This window comes from Felis catus, chromosome A1 (assembly GCF_018350175.1).
Source record: "Felis catus isolate Fca126 chromosome A1, F.catus_Fca126_mat1.0, whole genome shotgun sequence".
Taxonomy (NCBI): domain Eukaryota; kingdom Metazoa; phylum Chordata; class Mammalia; order Carnivora; family Felidae; genus Felis; species Felis catus.
This window is the reverse complement of record NC_058368.1, coordinates 112,327,042-112,342,021: the sequence shown is the minus strand read 5'-3', so window position 1 is coordinate 112,342,021 and position 14,980 is coordinate 112,327,042. Positions and strand designations below refer to the sequence as shown.

The 14,980-nt window shown below is 38.7% G+C and overlaps 1 protein-coding gene across 7 annotated transcripts; it reads right to left on the bottom strand.

The window, feature by feature from the left end:
• Positions 1–264: 264 nt before the first annotated feature.
• LOC101080761 (F-box/LRR-repeat protein 21) lies at positions 265–12,508 on the bottom strand. Of its 7 annotated transcripts, none has more exons than XM_045059232.1 (8): positions 12,375–12,505; positions 11,718–11,772; positions 9,634–9,723; positions 8,294–8,389; positions 5,702–6,068; positions 5,013–5,135; positions 1,746–1,917; positions 265–1,374 (listed from the first exon to the last, which is right to left on the bottom strand). In XM_045059232.1, exons 4-8 carry the CDS (start codon positions 8,374–8,376, stop codon positions 731–733), a joined length of 1,389 nt encoding a protein of 462 aa, XP_044915167.1. In that variant the 5' UTR covers positions 8,377–8,389; positions 9,634–9,723; positions 11,718–11,772; positions 12,375–12,505; the 3' UTR covers positions 265–730. The 7 variants fall into 7 exon arrangements, with proteins under 7 accessions (XP_044915167.1, XP_044915177.1, XP_044915187.1 ...); XM_045059242.1 differs by lacking the exon at positions 12,375–12,505 and adding an exon at positions 12,115–12,255 and having other exon boundaries at positions 8,294–8,393; XM_045059252.1 differs by lacking the exon at positions 12,375–12,505 and adding an exon at positions 12,115–12,255 and having other exon boundaries at positions 8,367–8,389.
• Between the last annotated feature and the right edge of the window lie 2,472 nt (positions 12,509–14,980).

The following is a 14,980-nucleotide window of genomic DNA, read 5'->3' as shown; positions in this document are numbered from 1 at the left end:
AGATACAGAGGATAAGGTCAGTAAATGCTGATTCCCTCCCAGAGACACTCTGCAAAATTTACTTTTTAAAATTTTCAGAAGCATATTTAATCAATGAACAATTAGAATATTTTTATTAAATTGATCAGTATTAATTTTAATCTAATGCGCATTTTCTCTCAAGCTAATATAATAAAGTAGAATTCAAAGTGTATTAGAAATTAGAAATGGTTTACTGAATTATAATATGATCTCATATAGTGCTAAAAATTAAGTACAATTAAGTCAGCCTCTGTAACTATACTTTTATTTTACTCTTAGTTTTTAATACTACATATCTTGTAAAACACACTAATACCAAGATAAAAGAGAAGTAATTAAAGCAATATAAAGTTATAAACATCATAATTTAGGGATCCGAAGCTAATATTATAAATTTATTTAGCAAGCTAAAATATCCCTTCGAGGAAGGCTGAGGAACTCATCTACAAACCATTGATAGCGTTTAGCATATCAGCTACCTAATCCACAATACAGGATCTAAGCCCTGTTTATGGGTATTTCTCGCTCTTAAAATTTCTCCTACTTTTTTTTCAAATGTTTTTTGCTGCAATCCATTAAGACAGTTTGCAAATGTTAATATACCTTACCTAAAATATTTCAACAATGCATCTTAAAATTTACATTTGCATAGACAGAAAGAAGCTTATCTTACCAATAAAAAAAAAAATTAAGAATCTTTGGTAGCTAATTACCAGATAGGCAGGACATCAGGGAACCATATTCTTCCCAAGTATTTGGAGACTTCAGTGTGAATTTCATCTAGGTTATAATTACCATCAGGGATCAAAACGTCTTCCATTATGGAGAGGTGGGTCAGCCTTTTCCCACACCGTCTTACAAAATCAACGAATGCACTGCAACTCACTTCACATTCACTGAGGCCCAAGGCTGTTAAGTTTTTACAGCATTCAGCAATGCAAATAAGTTCATCGTCAAGAGTCTGAAGACCATTAGCACATACCACTAACTCAATTAGTCGTGGACAGTTAAGACCTATCCGGCCTAGAGCTGCTTTGCTTACCGAACGACCAAAATAAAGGTTAGTAACAGGGGTTTCTTCTCTGAAGAATGCCTCAAATTCTTCTTCATATAAAAAGAAATACATAACAACATTAACTCCAGGGGAGTGTTTAATAAGTGCATCCCAACTTTGTTTTTTAATAGTGTGAAATTCAACCTGTCCAGGATTTTCACTCACAACATCAATTCGAAGATGTTCAAGGCGAACATGAGTTTCACTTGAAAGGGCTAGGAGAAGTTCATCACTTAGAATGTAATAATTCAATGCCAATTCTCTAAGGCCTTGACAATGGTCAGCTATACAAAGGATTCCTGCAGGAAACAGGGAAAAACTTTAAAGAACCAAGAATTACTGATACTAACACAACATTTCATAAATCTAAATTTGACATTAGTTATTCATTATTTGCCAAAATAGTCATGAAATGATTTCTGAGATGGATGCCAAGATACAGGCATACAATTATATGTAGTAATAAAAAATATATGCATAATAAAATATACCTATGACTAAAATACTTTTAGATGCAATTTAAACTATGCCTAGTTTACAGATTAAGACTTCTTTTGAAAAAATATTACTTTTTCAATTGTTTCATAAGCATGTAGTTTTCAGTATGAAATTACATTACTATTAGTATAATAAAAAAAACATCAAAAAAGCTTTAAAAGATATAGTGTACCATCAGATGAAACATGAGGACAGCTACTCATTTTTAGGAGTCTTAGAGTGTCACTATTATTGGCCACGAGAATCTTCAGTGAAGGATCATCCACTGGTGTATCTTCAATTTTGATCGATGATAATGATTTTGAGTTGACAAAAACAACTGTAAGTGCTGACACAAAATGAGACTTGCGCGGCAATAAGGAAAGAATTGTGGAAACATTATTTAAACATCTAGAGCTTCAAGCAAATAGGCCATTAAAACTACTTATATCAACACTTACTAACAAAAACACAGTGAAAGCAATCAACATATTAGTGTTTTTCATGACACCATTAGTCAGTAGAAGACAAAGTATACTTTCATACTTTTACAATTGAAAAATGGAATGGCAAGAAAGGAAGAATGTTTCCAAAATTTCATACACACATCTTCCAATTATGTTCCATCTTAAGAATGTGATTGCCAATATTAAAAGGATATAATTATATTTATTTCCTAGAAGAGGGGCTAGCAACTTATGATCTGCTGGCCAAATCCAACCTAGTATGCTACTGTATGTCTCTTGAGTTCAGAATGGTTTTTATATTTTTAAGCGGCTGAAAAAAGTTTTGTAAAGAATAATATTTTGTGACATGTGGAAATTATATGAAACTTCCAGTGCTCACAATTAAAGTGTGGCTGGCACACAGCTGTGCTCCTTCACTTACATGCTGTCCGTGTCTGCTTTCACACTACCATGCTGGAGATGAGTAGCTGCAGAACTACAGCCTGTGGAGCCTAAACTACTGACTGTCTGAATCTTTTCAACCCCTGCCATAGAATAAACAAAATTTTCATCTGTTTTATTCACTCCTGTATTTCTAGTACCTAAAATAATATCTGGCACATAGTAGGAGATCAATAAATATTTGTTGATGAATGAGTAAATAAATAATCTTATTCTTTAGTGATATGCCTTTTGTAGAAAATTAAATAAAGACTCCAAAAAGTGTATACAATTTCAAAATTTTTGACAGATAGTCTGAAAACCAAATCCATGCATGATCATTTTCCCTTTTTCAAAGTCCATCCAGATTCTGCCAAAGGTTCTATTACTCCTATTAGAACGACCAAATTGGAGGAGTCACTGGGTGGCTCAGTTGGTTAAGCAACGGGCTTTGGACTTTGGCTCAGGTCATAATCTCATAGCTGGTGAGTTTGAGCACCATGTCAGGCATGTCAGGCTCTCTGCTGAGAACTCAGAGCCTCGAGCCTGCTTCAGATTCTTTGTCTCTCTCTCTCTGTCCCTCCCCCGCTTGTGCTCTGTCTCTCTCAAAAATAAACATTACAAAAATTTTTTAAAAAATAATGACCAAATTGGTTATGTCTCAGTTCATTTATAATCAAGCACACTGGTTTATACTAATTGTAAATGGATGCATATAAATTTTTAAATGGTGGACAGCTAGATCTCTTTACCAAATTTTATTGTGCCAAAAATTATTAGAGAAATACATCACGTTTTCTTTAAGAAATTTAAGGTTTACTTTCCCTTTCATCAACTCTCAATGGACCCTTATGGTCCTGAAGGATGTTTTTAAGCATTGGAGTACACACTTCATTATCGTATCCATATATTCCTTCAGCACCCTCTACGCCTATGCCTAACAAAATACTGTCCTTGTATTTTATATTTCCTCAGTTTACACGTGAAAAAAATTGACACTCAAGAGAGATACACAACTTTACCGGAAGCCACTCAACTCATTTAACTGTAAAGGCAGAGCTTGAAAGGAAGTCTGCTAATCACTGTTGCCTCACCCTCGTGACTGCATCAGCTTACCCAGAAAAGAAGCTGATGTGCTGCATTTGAGACAGCTTAGAATCTAACAATTTCAGGCTAATCTGATTCCATCATTCATATACAAGGAAATAACTGTTTAGAAGTAGCAAGTTTCCATCGGATGGCTTATATTACTCTAATCCCCAAATGACCCATTTTCCCTATCTCTTAAAAAGATAAACAAGCTAGTGGAAATGCTTGAGAGCCATGACCCAGTTTATGAGAGAGAAGATGCTACTATTCCTCGGTCCTCTTCAACAGGAAGGTTTCCATTAGCCGGTTTTACTGGCACCCATAATTTAGTGTTTATTATATACCAGGCACTACTTAACTCTAGGTTTACAGTGGTAAATAAACAAAATAGAAACCTTGCCCTCAAAGAACTTATGTTTTGTTCTAGGAGAAGAGAATGAACATGCTAAATAAATAAGGTAATTTCAGGCACTGATGAATGTTATAAAGAAAATATTGACATATAGTGGAGTGTAACTGGGGGAGGGGGCACTGTTTTAGCAAAATTGGTCAAGGAATGCTTGTCTGAAGAGATGGCATCCAAGCTGAAGCCTGAATGAAGACAGTTACTAGTTTATGCAGCAGAGACTGCTGACTGCTTCCTAACAACCATTCATCCCTTCTTTTTTGGTAATCCAGTCTCAATTTTTAGCTAGGCACATTACCAGCGAGCTAAGAAATATTCCTCGTCGAACAGAAACCTGATGTGGCCCCACAGCTAAGTGCTGGCCACTGAGATACCAACAGAAGCATTATGTGGTGCTCAAGGCTAGCGTCCTTGAAAAGCAGGGGGCGCACCCTTCTTCCCCCACTTCTTCCACCTGGCTGCCTAGAACAGGATGTGATGGCTGGAGCTCAGAAAGCCATCTTGGACTGTGAAAATGAAGAAAATGCCTTAAAGAAAATGGAATGCATGGAAGGGGCTCGAGATCCCAACAGCTTCACCCAGCTATGCTCATGCATAGATTTCTTTAATGTAAGAGAAATAAACTTCAGCCATGTTGTGTAAGCTACTATCGTTTTAGAGTTTCTATTTTATAGAAACCAATATCATCCTAATTGGTATAGTTCATTTAGAATTATGCTGTTCTACCTCCAATGCAGAAGCTATAGAATTACAAGCAAAACATCCACTATTGGCCATACACACTCTATATTCAAAGAAACTAACTAAGGCACTTGCAAATCCTAAGTACAACATCTGAATTTTACATTAACGATAGCTACTGTAGAAACAATTATTAAAATTACAAAATATATGTAAAGAATGAAACCATGCATAAGCTATTTCAGCAAAAATGCGTGCTAGTCAAGAGAAAACTGCCTCAAGTAACTCTCTGAATATAAGGAAGACACCATCTACTTTTAGTAAAAGAATCCTTTTTGCCTAGATTGAAATATTTGAGAACTTTTGTTTATCTCACAAAAAAGCCTGGCATCTTTACCTTTGACACATTCATAAAACTTGGTTTGGCTGTCGAAATCAAGCCCAAGGTCTGGAGAGAGCAGTTTACCAGCTGAGAAAGTATATCACAGGCAGCTTCTGCTGATTCAGTACTACTGTCAACCTACAAAGACAATTTTAAATCTTAATCTCCTGAAGGTAAGTTATCAGAAAATTATTGGCAATATAACTATTTAACAGAATTCAATTGCAAAACTGTATGTATCCCGTCAAGCTATAAAACAAATTAGTATTTTTTCTTTATACAAAAGGTCTCAGACAAAAAGTGAGAAATAGAGCTAGTGACACAGTAACTTTTTAGGTGCTCCATGCTTTCAAATCCTCTACGATGACCTGAATTTTAGTAGTACAATCCAGAGGAAGCAAAATGAAGTTTAAGTTATAGCTCAAGTTCTTTACCTCAATCTATGCAAATAACTACAGAAAAACAGGAAATTGTTCAGAATAAAAATCCTGCAAAATTCGTTGACCGCTTCAATATTGGGATCTAGATCTACAAAAAAATGACATTAACAAAATGCAAGTATGCAAATAACTACAGAAAAACAGGAAATTGTTCAGAATAAAAATCCTGCAAAATTCATTGACCGCTTCAATACTGGGATCTAGATCTACAAAAAAAATGACATTAACAAAATGCAAGTCGTTTCTATTTAACACTTTTCTTACCTTAAAGCTGACATACTGGAGATGGGTAGCATGCTTTTTAATGATCTGCTGAATGAGATCAGGATGTGTAGACTTAAAATATGAAGTTGCTGATTGGTTCAGTTCGAATTCAAACTTTCTCCAAAGGTCAGGAATATGAAAAACTTCATTCCATTTCCTACATACTGAAGATGCCCGGGCCCGATCTATTAAAGGAAGATACTGAAAAATGCGTAATACTACGTGGTGAGGCAAACTCCCCCAGTCTAGAAGAACAGTGTGCATGTGGGTGTGGCTGAGAGAAGAGTAGAACCCAACTTTTGGTTGTTTCACTGCTGGTGAAGACTGGACAATTTTATTCACAACAGATAAACTGTTCCTCTTCATTCTGTAAACATTAAAAATGTTAAGTGATAACACTTTCCTCATTTCCTAGACATGTGTCTTCTAATTGTACGGATTAACATTAGAAAATGAAAAACAGTTTAACAAATTTTAATAGCAATCTACTTTCATGCATTGATAGGTACTGCGACATGCTAGGGATATAGAGATAAGAGGGAACTTGCTCTCAAAGAGCTATGGTCAAATCGTGAAATAGCATGAGAAATGCCATCCCTGAAATTGGGACAAGTCGCACTGGAAGAATAAAGCAATGGTATGTGATTGAGTTTGTGAATGGGAGGGAGTGGTTGGGGAGGCTTCTAAAAGGAAACGTTTATGGAAGCAGTGTGTGTCCCAGGCTCCTTCCTGGTCAATTACTGTACTCTTACTAACTTCTACAGAGAAGAAAGCATCACAGTGCAATTGTGCTAACAACTCCTGGGGGTTCTGAAAGACAGTAAAACATAATCAAAAGCATAGGCCTGGAAAAGTCCCAGCCGGGCCATTTACAAACATGCAATCTTGTCTGAGCAAATTTAAGCCTCAGTTTCCTCATCTGAAGGGCAGGGAGAATAGCAGTACCTCATCTCATATGGCTGTTGTGAAGATTAGAGTACCCTAAGTACTGGAACATAGTAAAGGCTTAATCATTGTTGCAGTCATTGTTGTTATATTAAATTGTCCAGTGCCTTCTTCTGAACTAATTTCATTTCTTAAACTGAAGCACAATTTTCAGGTGACACCCAGGACAAAGGAGCTCTACTGAAGCTGGACACACGAGGGACAGAGCCTTGTAAGCAATGCACCTGATGCTCAATAGCAAAGGAATGAGTAGTCTTCTCCAACAAAAAGACATGATGAATCTCCAGGTATTAGCCAGCTTGAGACACAACTAAGTTCCAGCAAATTTCAGGTCCAGATACACCCAAGTATATAGGGTTATCTTGTGTGTACATTCTACATAAGAATCCAAAGTGTTTAAGCACACAATTATTTCAGAGGCAAAATAATGCTAAGAATGGTTTTGAACTTTATTTAACTTTGGTAGACTATTTAACCCTCTTTTCATCCCTGAACATTAGAAATATATATATATCTGTATGATGTGAAACATTTCTTAATTATAGGAGAAGGTTGGATCCCAAAAGCGGGAGAGACCTATTAAGTTGCTACAAAAATGAAATGTCATCTTTAGGGTTTAGGAAAACTAAAATGAAAAGCAAAAATAGTTGCAAAGCTATATCTCAAGAGCTACCACACACATTTTAGTATGAATCAACCAGTTATACACATGACTGAGAAACGATCCAGTGACATAACATAAGATATATGAAACTGCTGACATCAATAATTCAAAGCTTATTCAAAATACGCTTATTTTTGTTTTCTTTTTCCAAAATACACTTATTTTGAAAGGGCTGACCTACTCTTTAATTTTAATGCCCTAAAATGAAATCCAATGGCCCAAGTAAGGTAAAAGAATGTACAGTGGATCCTAAATTGAGAGCACATTTATAAACATTTTGCTGTACGTGTTTTATTCGGTAAGCTTACAGAATGTATTGTTAAAATCTTACAAGTTATCACCAAAAAAGTTGTCGCTAATATAATCCCTCGCTGGAAAAGCAGTGAAACCGAAAGTCAAATGAAAATTTCATCTAAGTACCAGGTTAGAAAACTGCCTTGCAGTTGTAAACAAAGGGATTGTGCTACACATTAAATCTGATTCTACATAACATGGATTGTTTTGTTTATTCAGTAAAATATTAAATTGCCAATTCACTGATAAAATCACCAGAAATAACAGATAATAGATGAATACCGGTAATTCTGTTAAAAATAACATTTCATTTCCCTTTTCCTTGTGTACATTTATTTTCAGAGTATAAAACCCATCCACAAAGTTGGTGTTTTTTTTTTGTTTTGTTTTTTTTTTTGTTTTTTTTAAGTAGGCTTCATACCCAGCATGGGGCCCAACACAGGGCCTGAACTCATGACCCTGAGATCAAGACCTAAGCTGAGATCAAGAGTTGGACGTTTAAGTGAATGAGCCACCCAGTGCCCCCACAAATCATAAATTTTATACAATCTAGTTCCAGGGAGCACCATTAAAATATATGTTAGAAGGCAAGACAAATTAATCTTTATTAGCTTGAAAACCATGACATAAAAATTCTAACCTAAACATACATGATCATTGATTTCTCTTTCAAACTCCAACTTTCTTACCTAAAGTCGGCTTCCAAGTTATAGTTCACTCTGAACGAACCATATGAAGTAACAGCTGCCATGGGGTACTCACCAACATCCATGTGATTTCACTTCCTAGCTTGGCAAAATACCACAAAAATACATTCATCAGAATATATAAGGAAAAATCCAATAATTCTTATGCTTAGGATATTTAGATACGATCGCATTACGTTGAAGGATTTTGTTTAGCAATTATTGATTCCCAAACAATTATTTTCTACTTGGGAGGAAACCAGTCCATAGAAACAACTTGGCTGGTTAGCGGGAACGTCACCACTCAAAATTAGACTGAGGGTTCTACTCAGAAGGCTGCGATCAATCAGAGAGTTCTGAAAATTCATATTTTAATGAGCATGTATGGAGAGATATTACAGAAAGTTTAAGTAGTCCAAGATTTTATGTAGTTGCTTATGGGCTGTGTTAAATCTTTCAGTTCCAGTTTTTAGGAGCACATAATGCCACTAGAGTAATGATAATTAAATAAGAAGACACAAATTTTTATCATATATCATTTGACTAGTCTCCTATTAACACATGCTTTTGTGGTCTTTTAAGTTTTTCACTGATGTTGATAGATATAACTGATTCATTCATAATCGATTCATTCCTAACATCTTTGAGGTCTGACCAATTTTAGGCACAGTGACCTACTAGAGTTAGAGGCATTCTATGCACATAGAAGAAAAAGTAACAGGTCTACATCGGGATAAAATTCACTGCCTTGGCATCATGAATAAATGTCGTAAAGTAAAAAATAAATAAATAAATGCGTTCTTACTACTTTCATAAGCCAAATACAACTATACAGAGGAGGTGGTGGGGGGCAATGTATTAACCCACTAAAAATTTCTAATAGCTGCTATCTACTACCTGCCAGCTCTCAATTTCTCTCTGAATCCAACTCCTAACACAGAGCTTTGGAGCACAGATAGGGAAAACGTATTTGAGTTTAACATCCACAATTCCATTTCCCCACCACTACCCGTTGTTCTACTCCTATCCGAACTACTATTTACAAGCTAATGGCAAGGCTGGTTCTCCCACTTTGTATTCCACTCCGGAAGTAGGCAGAAAGGGGCTACTGGCACATTTTCAAAGGAATATCACAAATAAGGGAAAGGTAAATGACCTGTAGTCCCCTCATCAGATGTCACACAATTTTATTTACTGCAGAAAATTTTCTACTGAGGTATCAAGTTGACTAATTCTGTGTTTGCAGGCCGTTGTGTATGCTGGAGAATACAGCGGTAATCTAGCAAGGGTACCACAACAGTGAATTACTATCTAAAACCCCTAAGAAGATGGTAAGTAAGTACCTATCCGATCAATTCAGTGGAGTCTTCAGAATCAGATGAACTACTTCCCTGGGTACTGAGGACACTTGTTTGCTGTTTCAGAGTGACTACCTGGAATTGTGAGCCACAGAAGAACATAAAATCAGACTATGGGACCCCATCAAGTGATAAACCAAACTTCCAAAAAAGGATAGCTTAACACTGATCTTCAGTGAAAGTCTAGAGTTTGAAAAGATTTATTAGCATTCAGCAAAGAATGTAACAATGACTCAAAATCCACTTAGTGGCCTAATCACCCTAACCCAATTTCCTTTTTTGTTATCTTTACTAATTTGGGTGGAACAGGTGAGCATGTGAATTGGATCCTCTAAGAGTATTTAAGAAATCTCCGACAGTATTCTTGAGAAGAACATTCTCAAAGACATTAAATGAACATCTTGAAGCCAATCTGGTGGCAGCAATGGAAACAACTATCTTTTGCATCATCACTTCTTCCAGAATTGGTTAAATGAATACACAGGAAGTATTTTAGAAAGTTTCAAGTTTTCAGTCATCACAATGCTAGAAATATTGTGTGAATATTACAGATAATAGAAGATTCAAAACTACCTAAAACCCTAGACAAAGTTGTTGGAAGCAGCAACATGAAAATGAACAGAAATTATTATCAAATGTCCTTTATTTAAGCTGCTTTCTAAAAGAGCAAACTAGAAATCTCATTGCTGCTACCACAGATTAAAAGGCATCTGCTAAGGGGTCTGAAATCCTAATCATGGGTGCAATGACAAGGAAGGTGGGGCCTGGACAGATGAGCTGAAGATCAGCTTTAAAACACATAGCTTTCTTTTTTTGTTTATTTATTGTTTTAATGTTTATTTGTTTTTGGGGGGGGGGGGAGGAGCAGAGGGAGAGGGAGACATAGAATGGGAAGCAGGCTCCAGACTCTGTCTGAGCTGTCAGCACACAGAACCTGATGGTGGGGCTCAAACCCACATCGTGAGATCATGACCTGAGATGAAGTCAGATGCTTAACGGACTGAGCCACCCAGGCACCCCAAAAAACACATGGCTTTCTAATGGAAGAGTCAATTATGCTAAGGGCCAACATTTCTTCCCCAGAGTTTATCATCCAGGTAGAAAACAAAACATATTTTTTTTAGAAATATTGTAAAAAATATTTAGTCTTTGCAATCCACATGACCTCAGCTGCCTTCTAAATCTAAAAACTGCAATTTCAAAAAAATATGAAAATCAATTACAGTATCATCGAGGGTTCAATAAGACAAAAAGAAGTATTATGTCAAATAAAATCTTTCTTAAAGCAGTGATTCCAGCATTTTGGTGTTCTCACCACTGATTTAGCAATTTTTTATACTCTCTCAAAAGTCTCTCTGTGCCCTTAAGATATGCTTATTGGAAAAAAACTTTAAATTTTAAAACAGGCATGTTTCCTTTTAATGACTCATAGGAAAACTGAAATTTTCAAAGTATGTGTAGATTGAAAACACCTTTTGAGATGCAAGGAGAGGGTTATATAGAACCTGAACTGGGCAATCTGTTAGAATCCCTGGATGGAGGAGGGAGGGCTGTGTAAGCTTTTTACTCTCCTTCCCCATCCCCAACCTCTCCAGCCAGACTCTGAAAGAGAAAAGGCAGGCCAGGTCCCAGACCAGGAGAAGCCTTCGGAACTGGGGAGGGTCCAGGACCTAACAGTTAAAACAAAGGATTCAAGAAAGCATTTTGCAACATTTTTTTTTTTTTTTTTCTGAGAAAATCCTCCTAATCTATTCAACTTCACATTTTGGGAAAAGTTTCCGAGCACACGGGCCAAGACAAAACGAGTCCCCTTTGAGTGCAGAATGTCCCAAGTCGCGGGAAAGGTCTAAGTCTACCTCTGTCTCAGACATCTCTTTATGGCAAACATAAACTCCGCCGCTACCCTCCCAGAACCCCCCCCTTTGCCCCCCCCCCCCCCGGCAGTCGCGCAAAAGCGACCACGCGGACCCATGACCACTGCGCATTTTCCGCAACTACCGTAAAAACAATATCCCCGAGTGCGCGCCCGACGGCCGCGGGAGGCTGCGGACGGCCCTCTCAAAGCTTACCCTCCAAAGAGGAAGAAAATTACTGAATTCGCGCACGCGGGTCCAGCGCAGGGCCCTGTGGAAAGACACACACGTGAGAAGCGAACCACCCGAGGCTGTAAAACCCGCCAGACGACCCCACCTCGGGGCAAATCAAATGCCGGGTTTGCGAGGCGGCTGGGGCCGGGATCCGGGATGCGGCCGCTCCTCGGGGCTCCCGCCACCCCCCAGCCTCGGGCGACCCCCGCGGGGATGCCAGGTCACGCCTCCTCATGCCCGGAATAAAGCGCGGGGACCGCCGGCGCCTCGGGGTCTCCAGCCGCCGGAGGCAGGACCAGGCCTCCGGCCCGCGGCTCCTTCTAAGCCGGAGGAGGCGCACTCCTCGAAGACCACCGCGACCCCCACAAGGAAATGCTACCTTCACGCACGTAACCTCGGGGCTGGCAGCGCGCGCGACTCGGCGGCGTCCCCGGGCCGTGCCGCTCGACAGGACCCGCCCACCCCGACGGCGCTCCGGTGTCCCTCCCCCACCCAGAGCTGGCGGCTCCGGGTAGCGGACCGAGACCCCTGAAGCAGCCGGTGTCCTCCACCCTAGCCCCGCCCAGGCCCCGCGTCCGCCCCTCCTCGCATGCGCCCAGCCCCGCCTTTCTCGAGACGGGGACGCGCGCGAGTGCGCACCTGCTCCGCGATCCCCGGGGCGCCTCCCTAGGCGATGAGTGGGAGGTCGTCTGCCTGCTGCTCTTAAGCTACACCTCTGTGACCACCTACGCCGTAAAACTGACGCCCAACCAAATAGTTCCAGTGTCTAGAAAAAAACCTCCCAGAAAAGAGCACACCTTTATTAATATACAAATACCTGAAACTTAAAATATCAAAAGTGGTAACCGCTGGGTGTTAAATATGTGTATATTACCTCCCTGTCCTATGCCACATCTCATTCCCTGGGGCTAACCACTGCAATCCTTCATTGTGTAAACTACCTGAGCTTCAATACCTACACCAAAAAAGGACACAGAGGTGAGGATTTTATTACTTTTTCTTAATCATTAGTTGTTTTTTTTTTTTTTTTTTAGGTCTGAGGTCAGACTATACATAATATTCTGGAACTTCCATTGTTGCTTATCATGAACATAGTTCCAAATTGACACAAATTGTTTCCCCAGATTTTTTTTTCCAACAGCTTTATTGAGGTGTAATGGACAAACCACATATACTTAAAGCATGGAATCTGGTAAGTTTTGACATCCTTGAAACAATCACTAAAATCAAGATAATGAATACATGCATATCTTCCAAAAGTTTCTTTATGCCTCTCTGTAATCCCTCCTTCATCTCCTCCCCCATCAGCTTTCTGACACTATACATTAGTTTGCATTTTCTCAAATTTCTCAAAAATCATTTCCCAAAAAATCATTTCTCAAATGATTTCTCAAATCGAATCAAAGAGTATGTACTTATTTTTACCTGGCTGTTTTCACTCAGCATAATTGTATTGAGACTTATCCACGCTACTGGATGTATCATAGGTAATTTTTCTTTTTGTTGCTGAGTAGTATTCCATTGTGTGGGTATACCACAATTTAGGTATCCATTCACCTGAAGATGGATATTTGGATTATTTCTAGTTTGTGACTGTTACAAAACAAAGCTGCTGTGAGCATTATTGTACGTATTTTTGTATACGGTTATGCTTTCATTTCTCTTCGGTAAATACCCAGGAGTGGAATAGCTGCGCTGTAAATAAAGACTTCTTCTAAAGACTGGCACTATGTTTTCCAAGGAGGCTATTTTACATTCCTGCCTACAGTTTATTGGAGATCTATTTCTATCACATCCAAACCCACACTTAAAAAAATTTTTTTTAATGTTTATTCATTTTTGAGAGAGAGAAAAGCAGGGAAGGGCAGAGAGAGAGGGACACACAGAATCTGAAGCAGACTCCAAGCTCTGAGCCTGTCATAGGGCTCGAACTCATGAATCGTGACATCTTGACCTGAGAGGAAGTCAGATGCTCAACTGACTGAGCCACCCAGGCCACCCAATGTTAATTTTTTTCATGTAGTTACTTACTATCTTTACATTTCCTTTGGTGAAGAGTTTATTCAAATCTTTTGCCTAATTTTAATACGTTGGCTTTTCTCATTATTGAGTTTGGAAAATTGTTTATATATTCTAGGTACAACTCCTCTATCAGATATATGACTGTTAGAAGCTAGGGGAGGGACTAGAAAGTATTGCCCAAACCAAGAATGCATTTTGAGACTGAAAAATGAAGGAGGCCGCACCATACAGTTAACAGAGGTTTTTTTCAGGGTAACTTACAGACAAGGAAGATCTGCTGGGCAACAGTCCAGCTGTGCAATTATTCTCCGTAAAGTCTGGACTGTAGACCTTAGTCTACAGATTTTATAATGCAAGGGAACTGGCAGAAGGGCACTGTAGTGAGATAGAAGGGTTCATGTGTATTTCAGAGGGTTTATGTGCATTTAATGGGCATCAAAAATTCTATTAGCTCTCGTGGCACCATCTGTATGACAGGAAGGGGAGAGACTATCTCCAACAAATTCAGGAAAGGGAGAGACAAATTCAAGGAGAGCCAAAGCAAGCTTCCCCCGCATCCTGGCCTTGGTGGGCATTTCTAAGGTAAGTATATTAATCTCCAAGGGGTCCCAGGACATGAAGCCCAACAGTTGGGGGAGAGAGGAGTCATCAATGGGACATGAACAAACAAATAGAGCACTAAAGGTGGAGTAAATACTGCTGACTCTCTTACATAGGACTTATAACTACTTTTCTTCCCAGTCTGTGGCTTGACTTTTTCCTCTTCTTTTGAAGAGCGTAAGTTTTAATTTTGATAAAGTTCAGTTTATCAGTTTGTTCTTTTATGGATCATGATGTCAAAACTAAGAAATCTTTTCCTAAGCCAAATTCACAAAGATTTTCTCCTAAACTTGGTCTGCGAGTGTTCCTCAAGATGAGCAAACATTCAGGGACACCTGGGTGGCTCAGTCGGTTGAGCTTCTGACTTCGGCTCAGGTCACGATCTCACAGTTTGTGGGTTCGAGCCCCGCATCGGGCTCTGTGCTGACCGCTTGCTCAGAGCCTGAAACCTGCTTCAGATTCTGTGTCTCCTCTCTCTGCCCCTCCCCCGCTCACACTTTGTCTCACTCTGTTTCTCAAAAATAAATAAATGTAAAAAAATTTTTTTTCTAAATAAAAAGAAAAATGAGCAAACATTTCTAATAAAATTTTACTTGATAAACAAGGGATGTCTTGCAATACCA

Excerpts from the sequence above, each read along its gene's own strand:
- LOC101080761 (XM_045059247.1), bottom strand. The coding sequence starts at position 8,376 with ATGGATGTTGGTGAGTACCCCATGGCAGCTGTTACTTCATATGGTTCG. Across the intron at positions 6,069-8,293 it reads AACTTGGAAGCCGACTTTAG|AATGAAGAGGAACAGTTTAT; the intron begins GTAAGAAAGTTG and ends TAATGTTTACAG. Across the intron at positions 1,375-1,745 it reads TCCTCATGTTTCATCTGATG|GAATCCTTTGTATAGCTGAC; the intron begins GTACACTATATC and ends TGTTTCCTGCAG.